Source organism: Marmota marmota, unplaced genomic scaffold, assembly GCF_001458135.2.
Source record: "Marmota marmota marmota unplaced genomic scaffold, marMar, whole genome shotgun sequence".
NCBI lineage: Eukaryota > Metazoa > Chordata > Mammalia > Rodentia > Sciuridae > Marmota > Marmota marmota.
Window position 1 is genome coordinate 5,898,192 of NW_025999900.1, and position 18,354 is coordinate 5,916,545.

At 34.0% G+C, this 18,354-nt stretch overlaps 1 protein-coding gene across 19 annotated transcripts in view; it reads left to right on the forward strand.

The window, feature by feature from the left end:
- Window positions 1-18,354, forward strand: part of Gphn (gephyrin) — a 625,252-nt gene that overhangs the window by 341,026 nt on the left and 265,872 nt on the right. For 11 of the 19 annotated variants that reach the window (XR_007345755.1, XM_048798535.1, XM_048798523.1 and 8 more), the window contains 3 exons: window positions 10,536-10,602; window positions 14,350-14,622; window positions 15,931-16,038. Coding sequence is in view for 18 of the 19 variants with exons in the window: in XM_048798535.1 (XP_048654492.1) it covers window positions 10,536-10,602; window positions 14,350-14,622; window positions 15,931-16,038 (448 nt within the window). In the remaining variant the exon portion in view is untranslated. The remainder of the gene's footprint in view (window positions 1-10,535; window positions 10,603-14,349; window positions 14,623-15,930; window positions 16,039-18,354) is intronic. The other 8 variants (XM_048798536.1, XM_048798527.1, XM_048798540.1 and 5 more) reach the window with 1 other exon arrangement.

An 18,354-nucleotide genomic window follows, 5' to 3' on the forward strand; every position in this document is an offset into this window, starting at 1 on the left:
GGTTTCTTATCATTTTCACTGTGCTGTTTACATTCTTTTCAAGATGATAAAGTGTATCATCTTCATTATCTGATGTCCTATCTTTAAGTGGTCTACTCTATTGGTGATGCTCTCCTTTGAGTTTTTAGTTTGATTTATTATTTCTTTTATTTCAAGGATTTCTGTTTGGTTTTTTGTTGTTGTTGTTGTTGTTTATTTGTTTGTTTGTTTGTTTGTTTGTTTGAATCGCCTCTATCTCCCTGTTCATTTGATCTTTTGCTTCTTGGATTTGTTTATTTAGCTCATTGTCAAAGTTATCTTTCACTGCCTGTATTTGTTCTCTAATGTCTTAAATCTTTCTCTAAAATTCTTTCTGATGTAGCTGTCAATTCTTTTGATGATGTGTTGTCTTGAATTATTTGTGGTACTTTCTTTCCTTGTCTTTTCATGTTGCTCACATTTCTTTTTTTTCCCACCTCTATGTGACTGGTGTGTTATTGTTTTTACCTTATATATTTGTAGTGCTCTTGTATGGTTCCATGATCCCTCCTTTGTGGGGAAGGACAATGTGAACAGATCCTAATGAACAAATTATTGTTATTAAAACATTTACAGTTTAGTCTCAATGTCCAGAAATGTTGGGTTCAATTATTATTTAAAATATCATAATTAGTTTCATAAAAAGGTTTATAGTTTCTGGCGGTGGCCAATGAACTGGAGGTCGGATGTAGGACAATATACTTCTCAAATGGAGGTCCCATTTGATAGCCACGCCCACCAAAATGGCTAGAGAGGTTTTCCAAGATGGAGTCGGACTACTTCCAGTGCCAAGCTGTCTGGTGAGGCAGGAGGATCTAGGATGGCTTTGTCCTTTAGCTAGATTGCAGCCATGTGGCCTGCGTGGGAGCGGCGCGGAGCTGACTATGTGATTCTGGTACGCTGCTTGAGAGCCATGTGTGCGCTAAAACTGCAGGCTTTGTGTCCGGAGTCCAAAGTCTTATTGGAATATAGACACTCTGATTTCTGCACAGGTGTTCGTAGCTCTGATGGTTTCTGTGAAAATCCACTGTATAGGGGTCTTGTCAAATGCTCTGAGATGTTGTATTTCATCTAGGTGACACCTTGTGGAGATGCCTCCTGTTTTCTTGGTTTAATTCCACAGAGCAGCCAGAAACAGTACCTCCTCTCCTCTGCCATCCTGGATCCAACTTCTTTTTGTTTCTTTGAGGCTATTGTAAATGGGGTAGTTTTCCTTATTTCCCTGTCAGAGGATTTGTCACTGATTAGAAATGCCTTTCATTTATGGGTTTTTGATTTTAAATCCTGCTACTTTGCCTAATTCATTTATTAGTTCTAGAAGTTTTCTGGTAGAACTTTTTAGGTCTTCTAGCTATAGAATCATATCATCTGCAAATAGTGCTAATTTGAGTTCTTCTTTTCCTATCTGTATCTCTTTAATTTTTTTTATCTTTCTAATTGCTCTGGCCAGTGTTTCAAGAACTATGTTGAATAGAAGTGGTGAAAGAGGGTATCCCTGCCTTTTCCCAGTTTTTAGAGGGAATGCCTTCAATTTTTCTCTGTTTAGAATGATGTTGGCCTGAGGTTTGGCATAGATAGCCTTTAAGATGCCTAGATACGTTCCTGTCATCCCTAGATTTTTTAGTGTTTTGAACATGACGGTGTGCTGTATTTTGTCAAATGCTTTTTCTACATCTATTGAGATGATCATATGATTCTTATCTTTAAGTCTATTGATGTGGTGAATTACATTTATTGGTTTCCATCTTAACCTAGTACCCATCATCCCTGTGATGATTCCAACTTGATCATGTTGCACTCTCTTTTTGATATGTTTTTCTATTTGATTTGCCAGAATTTTAGCATCTATGTTCATTAGAGATATTAGTCTAATTTTTTTTCTTTGTTGTGTCTTTACCTGTTTTTGGAATCAGGGTGATATTGGCCTCATAAAATGAGTTTGGAAATGCTCCTTCTTTTTCTATTTCACGAAATAATTTGTAGAGTATTGGTATTAGTTCTTCTTTATGGGTTTTGTAGAACTCAGCTGTGTATCCATCTGGTCCTGGGCTTTTCTTGGTTCATCGAACTAGAAATTAGACCAGAAACCCTACCCCCTGCAACTGCTAGAAGAAAATAGAGGCCTAACACTTTAACATGTCATAATAGGAACCGGCTTCCTTAACAAGACTCCAAAATACATTTTTTTAAAAGCAGCTCAAGCAATATCAAGAACAGGTAGCAGCAGTGCTGATAAGAATATAAATTGGTAAACATTATGGAAAACTATTTGCTTTTATGTATTAAAGCTGCCCATCTGCCTATTCCTATGACTCATAAGTTTTACTTCTATCTAGATACCCTAGAACAGTAGCTTTCAAACTTTTGACCAAATATATTTCACATCTTAACCTAGTACCCACACACATGCATATATTCATGTCTTTGTGTTTGTGTGTGTGTGTGTGTGTATGTGTGTTTAAGCATATACACCACATGTGGGTATATACAGAGCTCACAAATTTATGACACAATACTTTCGTAACTTTAAGGAAGGCTTTTTGATACTTTCTGGTTTGTTTTCTACCTGTCTTAAATTCATGTTGTGCTGCCATAACAATATCTGAGAATGGGGAGTTTATATAGTGCAGTAATTTATTTTTTACAGTTGTAGAAGCTGATAAGTCCAAAATCAGGGGGCCCACATCAAACTGGGATATTTTTACTGTGTCATTCCACAGCAAATGGTGGAAGTGTAAAAGAGCATGCATGACAGAGATTGGAGATTGAGCTCATAACCAAAAAGCCCTTTTATAATCACCCATAATCCATTCATGAGGATGGAGAATTCATTAATGTTAAACCACAACACAAAGAAAAGACCACCAACCCCAATTTCAGATCAAATTAAAGCAAGCGTGTAATTCTGACCTGCCTGGACTGTCTCTCCCGAAATCCTTCCGTTAGAGAACAGTACTCCAGCTCTCAAGGATCACAGTTTTATAGCACAAAAGTTATAAAAGTGGGGTGTCTTGAGAACTTACAGAAAACAGGATTTTGACAAGCATAATACATAGACCATTAAGGTAGTAGGTTAATGGTCTAAATGGTTCAGCACTTAGGGAGTAAATTTAGATCCCAACATCAGAATTTATGAGGCATCATTAGGATTTCAGAGAGGGTTGTTATCTGGTCAGGAAAAGCCAGAATTTATGAGGCGCTACTAAGGTTTCAGAGAGAGTTGTTATCTGGTCAGGGAAAACCAGGCATGGGTGAGTTCAAGGCATGAGCAGGCATTCCAAGCAAGTTTAGAAATTGCAGTGATTTATAGTAAAACAGAAATTAACTTTTCATGACTTTGTGAGGAGTTGGCTCCCAATCTTAAGATGGAATTAGGCTGGGTTCATCAAGTAGTACCTCCCTTTAGCTCCCCCTCCCCAACATTGTTGCATTAGGGATTAATGCAACATGCTTGTGGGGGGAACACATTCAAACCATAATACCACCTTATTAATTATTTATGATCAATAATTTGAAGAACATTATCCTAATGAAAGCCTGACGTGAAATATAAAGCAATGTTAATAGCAACATTGTTTATAGTAGCAGCAAATGAAAACAAATGTCCATCAAGAAAAATGGATAAGGGGCTGGGGTTGTGACTCAGTAGTAGAGCTCTTGCCTAGCATGTATGAAGCACTGAGTACGATTCTCAGCACCACATATAAATAAACAAATTAAAGGTCCATTGAGAACTAAAAAATGTATTTAAGAAAAAAAGAAAAGAAAAATGGATAAATGAAATAAAGTATAGCCAGACAATGGAATGGTATACAACAGTGAAAATGTTCTATAGCTTTGCACACATCAGGAAGGAGGAATCTCAAACACAGTATTGAGTAAGCAAATCAGTTATGTAACATATACAGTATGATTTCTTTTGTATAAATTTTTAAAACATGCTAAACTGAACAATATGTTTTGATTAACATGTGTGCAAAAGTATGCTTAAGTGCCAGTTGTAATGGTGCATGCCTGTAGTATAGTCCTGGCTTAGGAAGCTAAGGCAGAAGGGTTGCTTGAGCCCAAACATTCAAGACCAACCCCGGGCAATATAAACAAGACCCTGTCACCAAGAAAAGGAAATTTGGGGGTTTTTTAATTTAAGTAAGCAAATGACTGATGTGCATTCCACATGGATGAACCTTGAAAACATTATGCTAAGTAAAATAAGCCAGTCACAAAAAGTCACATATGATTCCATTTATGTTAAAGGTTCAGAATAGGCAAATCTATAAAGACAGAATGTAGATTAGTGGTTGAGGGTTGGAATAAAATGTGAAGTGAATTCTAATGGCTGTGGTATTTTTGTCAGGAGTGATGAAAATATTTTAAAACTGATCATGGTAATGGTTACTCAACTATGTATATACTTTACATACCATTGAATTGTACAGTTTAAATCCATTAATTGTGTCCTAATTATATCAATAATGCTGCTAAAATTAAGTAAGAAGATAATAGGTTTGAAACTCAGGATAATAGTTATCTGGGGAAGAAGGGAGTTGAAATCTAAGCAAGGCACCAAGTAGTGTTTTGGGATTTCAGTTATAGTCTGTTTCTTCACCTAGATGGTAGGCATATCAGTAAGTTTTTATTGTTATTGTGTATATTTTATACATTTTTTATTTAATACTTAATAAAAATTTTTTTAGTTAATACTTTTTTATATTTTTACACCCATACCTGTTATGATCAAGCTTAATATAGAATATGCTATAAATATACTACAAATCTAGATCAGTACTAGTTTTCCTCAAAATGTTCCCTTTGTTAAAAATTATTCTTTATGTATTAAAATTGCCAAAAGTATTTTTGGAGAAAAAGGTACCCAACACATTGTATTCTGTATATCAGAATACACTTAACGATAACCTGCCTACTTTGCTTCATTGTGTTTGTAACCAACCTAATTCACCTCTTATATTATTTCACCTATTAACTGATTTCCTGGTTTCCTGACTTGGACTTCCCCAGTCAGTTTTCCATATTGCAGTCAGAAATATTTCTTGGAAATACAGATAGTTTGTTATTTCTCTGATCAGAACTCTTCAGTGAAATTTCATGTTCTGCTGTGGATATAGTTTATGGATAAAAACTGAATACTTTAAGATTACTTTCCAAGGCCTATTTAATTGCCGAAGTCTGGCTGGGCACAAAATAACCCAGCAGCCACACAGCCTTGTAGGTTCAAAACAGGAACTCCTTTATTCTCCACACTCCCTTGAAGCCACGCACACAGCTTTCTCCAGGGACACACCACACCCCAACCAGAAATCCCTCCTCTCGCACTTCCCAACCAATGGGAACTCTCCGGGAATCCCTGGGAGAACTGGAAAATAGCCAGTGCCTGAGGCAGCAAGAGCAGCCCCATTGCCTGACAGTAAAGGTCAAATATACAATACAATCAATCCAGCATCACAGCAATTATATATAGCTTAACTCAAATCATCATCTCAATGGTTCGCTGGCATCACCTTTCAAACATTCCCTCTGGCAAATGCCAGGCATCATTCTGACTGGCAGTGGCTCTCAACATTTAATTTGCCTTTTTTTTTTTAACAGTATCTTCCACCCATATTTATTGTTACCACGCACATAAGGTTGTTCTCTTGCTAGCTTCTGGATCCTTGGTACATGCCATTTTCTCAGCCTGAAAGTGTACTTCTTATTTTCCATCTCTGTAACACCTACAAGGTTTAGCTTATATATTCCTTTCTTATTAGAAGTTTCCCTAGCCACCCAACCCTCCCTCACATATAGCTAAAATGCCTTTCCCATTTTTCCCTTAGTATTTTTGCAGTAATATGCCTGTAGTATTTATTTAAGCATATTAACACTTATTGATACTTTTCTGTATATCTGTAAATTCCCCCGGGGCAAGACTGTTTTATTTTTGTAGCCCCATTACCTAACACTGCCTAGCCCCCATGGAAAGTACTCAATAACTATTTATTGAATGAACTAGATGAATTTATAATAAAATTACTGACAATTAAAACTATTACTCAGGCTTTTGCACTAGCCTAGTTGACTGATTTTAATATATTCTTTATTTTGCTTTTAAAAATTTCTTCTACATGGACATTTAATATTGAATATATTAGGTGTTCATGCCTCCTATAATTTGATGTTTAAAGAAACTGAAACCCTTTCAAAGGAAATACATAAAAATATGTATCTTAAAAAAATAAAAATAAGAAATAAAATAGTAAATGAAGATATCTAAAAAAGAAAAATTTATATCTTACTTCTATTTTCTTTTTAATATCTGAAGTTTGCAAGTATAAATTTTGGCAAATATGCTTCAGTTTTTCATTGACTAAGGTGTATGCTATCCTAACTACAATTCTGACAAAAGTGCCATTTTTAGTCTTCTATATCAGAAAAATCTGAAATGGAAAAAATTATCTAAAAACTAGAACTAAAAAGCAAGTAACATCTCTATCCAAGATGATGGTTACTTATATTTACATGTGAAAAATTTAGAAGATAATGCACATGAGAGATGACTTTATTGAGATGGGACTTGGTGGGTAGTTTTATTTTATTTCTCTTTCTCTAAACATTTCACTAAAAATTTAAGCCCAAATTATTTGGTTTAATAATCTATTTATCCAGCTCTGGTTGCATCTGAAGTCATATACTGGATTATTTCTTCATATAACCAGTCTACTGTTAAATTTACAATTCAACTCCTTTTCATTTTTAATTCAGTCTACCTGAAAGGAGTAAAGTTTAAAGATTTTTTAAAAAACATAGAAAGAACAAGAGAGAGAAAGGAGGAAGGGAGTGAGGGAGGGAGTAAGATACACTGATTTCAAGAGGAACTGATTTCCTGAAAGGCAGTAATTTTATTACATCATATTTTGGAAAAGTTCTTATCCCAGTTGTACATTTAACTGTTACCATGGTCAAATTCATACTGTTTCCTCATTTATAAAGTTGGAATCAATACCAACTTCATGGGGCTACTATGAGAATAATATGAAAATAATATGTAAGTACATAGCAGTCAGTAACACATAAATGTTATGTGCTACATTATTTACATGTCATCCTAGTTGAATTGCCATAATATTACTGACTAAAAGAAAAGTTCCTCCACATCTCACCCACTGTGAAAAAGGAAGGGAAAATTTAAAAAAACAGAAGGGAGAAAAGAACAAATCATTGTTTAATGGTGAGAGCATAACATGCTGAAATAGATATCTCAGAGAACATGAACCAAAATTCATTCAACTTATATTTAATGTTTTGCATTATTAGATTTTCTTTCCTTTACATCATGTGTTTCCCCCTTTCAGTTCATCTTATACTATTATTCCTGAAATAGTTCTTAATAATATTGAGCAGAATCCATCAATGTTCCCAGTGCCTTAAGAATATATTCTAGCTTCTTACAGCGAATTTGTCTTCCACTGTCTAATCCCAGTGTACTTTTTGAGAGAAGACAGGCCAGTTATATACTACCTACTGCATACATTATATTTAAGAGACTATGTTACTCCTTTCAATAATTTAGGTTTTAAAAACTAAGGAGTAGAGAAGTTCAGTGATTAATCCAGGATCACACTGATAGTAACTAGTATCAAAATTCAAGCAGTCTATCAAAGTAGTTTTCAAACTTTAACATGGATCAGAATCAACCAGACAGCTTGTTAAAATACAGCCTACTAGATCCCAACCCCATAGCTTCTTACCCCATAGATCAGTAACAGAGAGGAAGAGGTAGGGACAGTGTGGAAGATTTTGCATTTCCAAGTTCCCAAGTTATGTATATTATGGTCATTCAGAGACTACACATTGAAACATTACTGATCTACCAGACTACAACGTGTTTTCTCTTTTCCTGTTTCACATTACTCCTCCATAAGTATAATGCACTCTTGCCAATTGAAAGAGTGATACTCAAAATGCACTTGGTGCTTTTTTTCCTTTGTACTTTTTAATTTTTTCCCCACACATAGCTACTTTCTTTTTCTTGCCCTTCCCCCTATCATTCCTTACCTGTTGGAGTAACTTTCCTTTATAAAGCTGCTCAAATGCCCCCTTTTCTCTAAAGTCCTATCTCATGCTATAAATGCACTGCTATTATTTTTGAACTCATTGAACTTTATACCAGTTTCTATCATCACTTACTATCTTGTGTTGTAGCTATTTGTTTATGTATTTTAATGTTCTGTATTACATTTATAAATTCCTTAATTGTTTATCACATAATGCTTAGTAAATACTGGACTATTTTTAAGACTCTAGTGCTTTTATTTTATATTATTAAATATGATAGTTCATGTAAAAATACTTTATTAACCATGAAATGTTATATAAAGATGATGTACTTTTGTCTTTCATAGACTCTGAGCATCCCAGAAATAAAAAAGCACATTTCATAATTAGTTTGTAAACACTTAAAGAGATCAGGGAATTCACAGAGAATGAAAAATGACAAATTTAATTTTGGCAAAATAAAAGGCCAAAAAATTGAACAACAGAAATAATTTCTCCTACTGTGTAGCAAAACCTGTCATTATCTCTCTCTCTCTCTCTCTCACACACACACACACATATAAATAACACACAGAAATAGTCGTCAAAATATAGCCATTGGTTATATTAGCACTGCTCTTTGGGTGTCAATCTAGAGAAGATGAAGTATTTTTGGAAATATTACAAATCTGAGCTTGCAAATTAAACAGTTGGAAAAAAAATTAACTGTAGTTTCATTTCTTATTAACATTGTGGTATGATGTTATGATTTTCTTGGAAATAAAATTCAACTTCCATAATATCCAATAAATTTAAAATACATATAGAAAAAAATTTTTTAAAAAACATAGCTTAGCCAAAAGAATGAAAAAAAAATACATATAGAAAGAACATCATTGTCAGGATAAAATCATGGACATTATACTTTGAAAAAGAAACTACAGAAACACAAGGTAGAATGAACTTAATATGTAAAATTACAAAGTTCACAGGGCCACGGGTCAGTCAAATTCTTTGCGTGTCAGATTATTTTATCATGTTTTATTTTAAAAAATTATATTTTTCTCTCTTCTACAGAAATGGTGAGAGCATAACATGCCAGAATTGTTATGAGAATGAATGTGTGTGTGTGTGTATTGTTTTTTCTTTTCCCAGTGCTGGGGTTCAAACCCAGGGTCTCATGCATTCTAGACGAACACTCTACCAGTCTGCTACATCCCCAGCCCTATTATGGGAATGTTTTTAATTCTTAGAGGAGGCAAAGTGCTAAAAGCCTTCTGAACATTGTATTCTATGAGGGCATACTAAAGTTCTTCACTGAAATTTTAGATTTATCCAATAAATCGCCAGAAGTTGTTGGCCTTCCAATCACATTACTGATATTATAATGAATTAGCTATCAAAATTATAAAAGGCTATAATACAGCACTTTGGTTAGGAAAGACAGGCAAAATTCCTAAGAAATAGAAACATATTAACAACTATATAATTATCCAGTGCCATTTTGAGAATAACTAAAGTACATTATCCAATTTTGACTGCTAGAACAAAAGCATATTTTAAAGAAATATAACTAAAATTAAAGGATAGAAAATAAGCCTTAAATTTTTTAATGAAAACATGAATTTCCGTAAGAAGTCTAAAGGTGACTCAGTAGTCATTTTCAGATATAAGAAAAGTTTTAAATAAATGTGAACAGCTCTTCTCTTACATGACTAAAAAAATATTAGTTGTAAAATTTTTTAATTAACATAATTTCTTTGTTTTCAAAAGATGAAAAAGAAATAATGTTACAAGATCAAAGTAACAAAGAACATGATTCTAACTGCCACACAAAAATCCAGACCTTCAACTTTGACAATAGACTTGCAGGGCTTTTCCACCTTTTTATCGTTCTTATCTAATCTATTGGTTAAAATGTAGACTGGAAATTGATAATGATCTCTCAGTGATCTGTATCCACCAATGAGCCTGTTAGTAACTGAGCTCTCTAACCTTTTCCCTAATGCCATTCATTTATGAAAAATCTTATTTTACTTTAAAGCTTCTATACTTCTTGAGCAGGAGCACAAATCTAAATCTCACTCAGTTGTTCAGTGCTTTATATGTTAGACTTTTGAACATAAATATTACTACACTTGATAACTTTTATTCACTGATTGAAATCTTACAACTGTATGAGATATGATAAAACTTATATTAGGGGGAAAATGCTAATTTGAACATAATCAAATTGCTTCAAAGTAGCTTCTTTATTCTGATTCCACATTCAGTGCCTTTTTTCAATCCACCATACTAATTGTTATTATAAAAACATTAACCAGAATGCCCAATTTGTGTAGCAACTGGAAGATCTCTTACTATAATGATTTTATTCCTAAAACAGTTGTTTATATGTAAAGAAAATTTGATTGGCTTTTGTTATTGAATATATTTAAACCAAACATTCATTGAAATTTAGTATTCATCCACTTTTTCTTTCCTTTCAGGCCTGTATGTGGAATCAGAGGGAAAACTCTCATAATTAACCTACCAGGTAGCAAGAAAGGATCTCAGGTAAGCATCCTTGACATTTATGGTTTAGTGTGAGGACTTTTAACCAAGTATTGGGAGTTAGCCAACCAAAAAGTTGGAGCATTCCGCATTACTGACAGTAATTGGGGGATTCCCAAAATCACCCTTAGTTTCAATAATTCACTAGAAAGACTCAGAGAACTCCCTCAACCCTTGTTACACTCACAGTTATAGTTCATTATAAGGGAAAAATACTAATTAAATTAACCAAAAGAAAAAATACGTAAGACAGAATACAGAGGAAAAATGCCAAATGTGGAGTTTTTATTGTCCTCTGCTGGTAAAGTCATGAATGCTTTATTTTCCTGGTGTCAATGTGTGACAGTACACATAGAATATTGTCAGTCAGAGATCATCACCTGCACTCTTGGTATCCAGAGGTGGTGATGTTACATACTGACTATGTGGCTAACCTTTAGTTTTTTAGCCCTTCCCAGAGATTGGACTGATGTCTTTGGAAGGTATACTCTCTATTACCTTCCAAAGACAAAACCAATACCCTTGTAACCCAAAGCCCCTGTTAGGTAGCCAAAGGCTCAGGCAAACAAAGGATTTTTACTTCTATCAAGCATGATATTCTGAGGACCTAAGGATCACCTCCCAGTAGCTGAGAACAAAGGTCAAACTCTCTTGAGGTAATGTTAGTTCTTCACTACACAAGTTGCCACTGGCATTTTGCCCAAGCTTTCATATAGCAAAAAATTAACATTAATCAAAGAGAGCCTGGACATCTATATTATCAGTATTTATAGATTTGAAAGAGGTAATGTGGACTATTGCAAACACTTTTATATTTTTGTAGTATACTCATTTTCCACCTTGACCTACTGCTTTTTGTACTATATTTGTGCAAAACTGTATACCAAGGAAATTAGCTGAACTAATTTTCACTTCTTCATTAGTCCAGTCATTTTCTTTTGATATTATATTCTGAGGAAACTAATTTTTAACTCAGTTTCTCTATACATCTGATCATCTATTTCAATACTGCAATATTACTAATAATGACATTATTACAGCATTACAGTATAGAAGTAGATAAACAAGTCAAAAGATACTGACCCAATACTAGAGTCCTCCTCAGAAATTAACAGTGAGCTCATCTATCATCATATCGGATGACCAAAATGTCTCCCAAGGTGTTACCACTGAGATTTTCAAGTGTGTCAGGTTCTAAAAAAAGGAGTGGTCTTAGCAACATATGACTTCATCCTTTCAAGTGTCTGATATTGTTGTGCTAAGAAACAATATCATCTTTTGTTCTAAGCCTCTTTTGAGACACCAGTGTTATCTTTTGTTTTCCTCACTGCATAACCTTTTCATGCATTTCTTCACCTAAGCTTCCATTCTTGTATCCATTTTTACCCAAACATTTCTTTGAAAGGAACACAAGGTTCAATTACCGTGGTGGTCCAGATTGTCATCAATAATGCTAGTTTTGCAAATGCTTCCCACTCACTCCATTCCTATCCATATAGGGTACGATTATAAAGGTAAAGAGCTAGTAGACTGCCGTAACCGACTAGGCAATATAACTGCACTCTTTCAAACCTAATTTGGTCAGATGGTAACATTAGTCCCTTAAGGATTATAACATAAAAGTTTAAAGATATAGTTAACAGTTTTCTCACTTCAGAATCATCCCCTCTTCTGGTACCTACAGCTGTATACTGATCCTGAGACCACTGCATCAGGTAGAAAAAAAGAAAGTTGAGGTAACATGGAAGAAAAAGAAAAAGTACACTTATAAAGAAAAAGTATAGTCATACCAGCATTGTTCCCCAAATCCCATTTCCCAGAAAAGCGAAAGTATTTCTGTAGTGGGGACCTTCATTTTCCACTTCCTATGTTGAATGTGATCATGTACTCATGAAGACACACACAAACCAGCCCTTAATACCTTTATCTCCTCTCACTGAAAACAACATATATTTCAGTTGCCCATTCTATTCTCTATCAAACTCTTACTCTGAGGATGAAAATATTAGGATCTCTTTGTGTAAACCAGCAGCCACTTGCATCAATATGATTTGCCAGTTACATGCAGGGCCTTTCCCAAACCATTGGATTCTGCCCCATAGCCTTCTGCAGTCTCTTAAAACAATTCTTAGCATTTTGTCTCAGAGGGTACAACTATATCTAGATTCAGCCTATCTTTACATTGGGGTAGCCCTTCAGTGTCCAATCATCTCATGGGCCAAGGTAGCAGCATCAAGCAATTACACTTTATATCCATTCTCCATTTCTAATCAACTTCTAATCTTACAAGGAAGTTCTTCTGATGAACATTAACATATCCATCAGTTAATGCACCTGTTAATTTCCCCCAATGATTTCCTTAAGGCCATGCCCCAAGCAGACATTTCTTTAATAGATCAGTTTTCGTTGCCCTTCTGCCTGACCATATGGCCAGCCCACTGGACACCACTCATGAGTCAGCAAAAACCCAAATTTAGAGGCAAGAATAATGTATTTCGGACCATCGAGTTGAATTGCTTTTATCTTCTTCAGCCAACTACAAAGTTGGAATACTTCAAAAGACTGCCTTCACTTCAGATACCAATTGCAAATTTAAGATACCTAAAACCACTCTTAGGTTTAATAATTCATTAGGATTCACAAAACTCACTGAGAGCTGTTATACTCATCGTTATTTTTTATAGGGAAGGGATATAAATTAAAATCATCTAAGGAGAAAAGTACATAGGGAAGAATACAAGAAAGATATCAAACAAGGAGATTACATTGTCCTCTCCTTTTGGAGTCATGGACATGGAAATGTTATCCTTCATCAGTGTATAATAGTACTTTCAGAGTATTGCCAGCTAAGAATGCTAACCTTAGCTGGTGGTATCCAGAGTTTTAGTGCCTGGTGGCTAAATTCTCCAGGCAAAGACTTTTTATCAGGCATGTCATTCCAAGGGTCTAGAGAAACTTCCCAGAAGCTGAGAGTAAAGGCCCTAAATGCCCTTTTGTCAAGGTTAAATTCTTATTATATAGTAAACTGATTGAGCCATACAAAGAGAAGTCAAAAGTTTAGGCAGCCTTCCAGTATTCCAGTAATCTCTCCAAAATTTTAAGTTATTTCTTTACATCTTAGTTGATATAGTGTTACCTTAAATGAGAAAGAGAAATACTTCTACTTATTCCCCAACATACCTGGCTCTATGTTTTGGTTATAACTTCTCACATTTATCTTTTGGTAATACATTGTAGGTAATCTCAGCACTTGAGCTGCAGATTATATTTACTTTATGCAAGTCAATATATAAGCTCATTTCTATTTTTACATATTGTACTATGTTTCCTGGTTATACTTTATTATGATAGTCACATAATGACTATTTTCTGAACAAAATAATCTAGTCGTCCTGTGGGTTGTCAGTTCTAGTGTCCTACTATAACTGAAAACTTTTGCCTTTCTCACCTTTCTCATGATGTATTTTTAAACCCTAAAGTTGTATCAGATTTTAGCTTAAAAAAAATGCAGCATGTGCTTATCTAGTACTGTAATACTAGCTTAGTCATTCTCTAGTTTATGGAAAATACTGTATGCCATGCTTACTTCATATTTCACATTGTAAAAGCAATGCTTTAAATGTAATTCATTCTTGAAATTGATAGAAGGAAATGCAAATCCAAAATCAAGAGTCAATTTGATTGACACCATTTTATATGTGTAGAAAAAGCTTCATCCTCATTTTTTTCCTTTATTCTTCTTGTGGACAGGAATGCTTTCAGTTCATACTGCCAGCTCTACCTCATGCCATTGACCTTTTACGTGATGCCATTGTAAAAGTAAAGGAGGTACACGATGAACTAGAAGATTTACCTTCTCCACCACCTCCTCTCTCCCCTCCTCCTACAACGAGTCCCCATAAACAGACAGAAGACAAAGGGGTACAATGTGAAGAAGAGGAAGAAGAGAAGAAAGACAGTGGTGTTGCTTCAACAGAAGATAGTTCTTCATCCCATATAACTGCAGCAGCCATTGCTGCCAAGGTAAGCCTGTTAAGAGAGGCTCAGAAAAAAAAAAAAAAAAGAGAGAGAGAGAGAGGCTCAGAGATCTGGAGGACCCCCAGGTGAATGTGTTGATTACATCCCTCTTTCCATCCCATTCTTCCATACTTCTCTTTAGAGCATACTAAAGAACTAAAGAACTGGATATCCATTACACTCTATTACTATGTTTCCTTCTCGATATAGACCTTGAAGACAATGAAGTTTATTCTGTGCTGTGAGACATTATAGATACTACTATCACTTGTTGAAGTTTAGCTTCCATGACAAACAATGTGACATTAAGAACTCTTTGAAGATATCATTTTTATGGGCATATTAAAACATAATATTTATATATGAAAAACATCAAAACTTAACATATTCTTAACAGAGCAGAAAACAAGTTAAAAAACTTTAGAAATCAGTTGAGAAAAATTAATAAAAAAAATTTAAACACAAGGCTTTTAAGCAGTTGTCAAATGTTCCTTAACTAAACATTTATTTAAATAATATTGCACACAAATTACCCTAGTGGTATAGAAAAAAATGAATATAATACATTTGCATTTTTAACTTAATAAACTAATAAATATTGTTAGAATAATATCAAAGTATTACAAATTCTCTTTGAACAGTTTTTGAGATATTTAAAGTAACTTCAGTCATTTTAAAGTCACTAAATGACTTACACTGTTATTCTTACCTGGTAGAATTCACCTAATCTTCTTTAGTATCTTTAGAAAGGAACATATCAATTGTAAAAATGATAATTGTTTATTTATTGATTAATAGCATGAAGGTTGAAATTCAATTGCTTTAGAAGTAATTTGCAGAGTTTTATAGGTCATTCAAATATTTTGGCTATGAGCATAGTTAGGTTTTTATTGAGAAAATATAGATTAGAATCATAGAGAAATCCTTTCCAAGTTTCTATTAAGGCAAGTATCAAATGGTTCCTTCAATGAAGACAAGATGATCTATATCCAGATTATTCAATGATCTATTAAGTCCTTACTTAATACTAGTAAGTATTTAAGTTGTGTGTGTTTTTTTATTGGAACAAATGGTTAAATAGGTACATTTTCTTCACTTTTACTCTTAACTAAAAGTGAAAAGTACCATTAGTTTCAGTCTTAAGGAAAACGTTTATAGAATTTGAAATCTAAGCTGATTTTGTTACCGTAGTTAGAAAATTATGGCATCTCATTGTTCCATTTGTTTTTACCATTTTTCCTTTTGGTCATTTTGCTTGTGTAGTTGCATGTTTTCCTGTCACTATATTCATAATTGTTATGTATTGTGCATTAGAAGCATCCATTCTACACCAGTCCTGCTGTTATCATGGCACATGGTGCGCAGCCCATCCCTGGTCTCATCAATTATCCCCATCATGCAACAGGCAGTACAGATGAACGGGTAAGACAAGGCTTTCTCATTAATGATTTTGCAGATATACACCCTACTTCTTCTCTTTGGAGGTGGACTATAACATATCATGGAAGATGTGTTATTTTATTCTGATGGATTTTCAACAGTGTCTTGTGAAAGTATAACTGCCATTGAGCATAATTTATCAAGTAACATAATAGTTTGTCTTGTGCCTAATTATCTCTGCTATCATTGATTCTGTAGTTTGTGATAATGAGCATTGATCATATGACTTTCAAGAATTTTGTTGCTCCAAATTTTTTTTCTTGGAAAATTTATGGATAATCTTTAAATAAATAGACTGACTTAATTAAGATAACCCCTTAAAGGATTACTTTGGGGTCATAAAAATCTAGATAGATTAGTCAAGCTAATATTTAATTTGTATTTACCTTGCTTTCTACATTTTTTTTCCTCATGATTTTGCATCTCATTTATTTTCCTTCACTGTGTTCTCATTACAACCATTTAAGGAGTTGAATCTTAAAGCAAATTCTATGATTTACATATCTTTAGAATCAAACTTTCAAGTATTTATATTCTTTTAAGCATATAAAAGCATATACTTTGAATGATAGTTTGAAAATTCCAAAAATTTCCAGATTAAAGAGTATAAAGTGGCAAAAATAAATCACTAAGTAGTGATAAGTTAGACCATGACTCAAAGGGAAGTTATTTACTGCATATGACGCATGCCTTAAATTTTTAGGACTTTGTTCTTTAGAGGAACAAGTTGAGAATGGCTGTTAAACTGTACTTACTGCATGTCCTCATATGGCATCACTCAGAACTTCTCATTTATTAATTGATGTTTAATAATCCTGTCTAAGTAGTAGTATTGTTTATTTTAACAGATATAACATTATTGTACTTTCTTTGATAAATGATAATAAGAGGAGTTTGTCAGAGTATAATATTCTTGTTCTTGGTACCTGGCATCCATAAAAAAGAATGAAAAGAAATAGGTAACAGAAAATAAAGAAAAGGAAAGCCTTTAATGCTCTAGTGCTTCTAAATGCAAATATGAATAGATTGTTTCAGCCATAAAGAATTTACAGCCTAGCTAGAGTTTGTCTCTTTATTACTTCTTCACTTTCCATACTCCATTTTCTACTTCTTATACTTAAGAAAATGAAACAATCCATGTACTGATTCTTTAATACTTAGTTACTAATTATTGTCAAACAGATCGACTTGCTATTTCAGGAAATAAAAAGACTTGGGAAATGCCTCTTGTAATGGGCATTTGTTAGTTCCACGTAAGCAGCCATTTCCCATTCCCTCTTTGTAATACTACACTGCACTTCAATCGTGTAGTTTGGGTAAAGTAGCTTAATGTAAGTAGCATAACTATTTCAACCAGTCACCATTATTGATTCAATGAATACTTAATTCAAACCAGTCAGAGCCAGTGGGTCTTGTCTCTTAGACTTTATTTGAAGTACCAGGACACAAATTCTGGAGTTTTGCTGAAAATGAATAAAGAAATATGTACAATTCCAAGAATATCCTTCTTGTAATATTGCAAAGAAGATGTCCTACAATCAATTGTAAAGGAACAACCCTAAGAAATGAAAGATAGAGATACTGGATCCTTATTCTATTATTTGAACCAACAACCCAAGCCCTGAAGAGCTATATGTAACTCTTGATTTTTCAGTTCTATGAACTAAAATAAATTTTAAAAGGCCAATTAGAGGTAGATAGGTATACTATTGTTAATAACCAAAAGCATTTCTCTAACATGCATCAATATTACTGTCTCATCAAAAAGATGAAAAATGTTCTAATAATGACTACGTCATATCAAATAGGACTCCCTTTACTTTCATATTTGGGTTAGATTTAACTCAAATCTGAAAGTAAAGGGATTTAACCTGATTTTAGAGGATAGAGTAGGGAGAATGAGACATAAAGGAGGAAGAAGAGGGGAAAAAAAAAAAAAACTCCTGCCACTCTATGCTTATAAAATAAATGTGGCCCTAGAGCAGATTATGCTAAGTGAAGCTAGCCAATCCCTAAAAAACAAATGCCAAATGTCATCTTTGATATAAGGAGAGCAAGTAAGAACAGAATAGGGAGGAAGAACATGAGAAGAAGATCACCATTAAACAGGGTCGAGAGGGGGGAGGGAAAGAGAGAGAGAAGGGAAATTGCATGGTAAAGGAAGGAGACCCTCATTGTTATACAAAATGACATATAAGAGGAAGTGAGGGGAAAGGGGAAAAAAACAAGAGAGAGAAATGAATTACAGTAGATGAGGTAGAGAGAGAAGATGGGAGGGGAGGGGAGGGGGGATAGTAG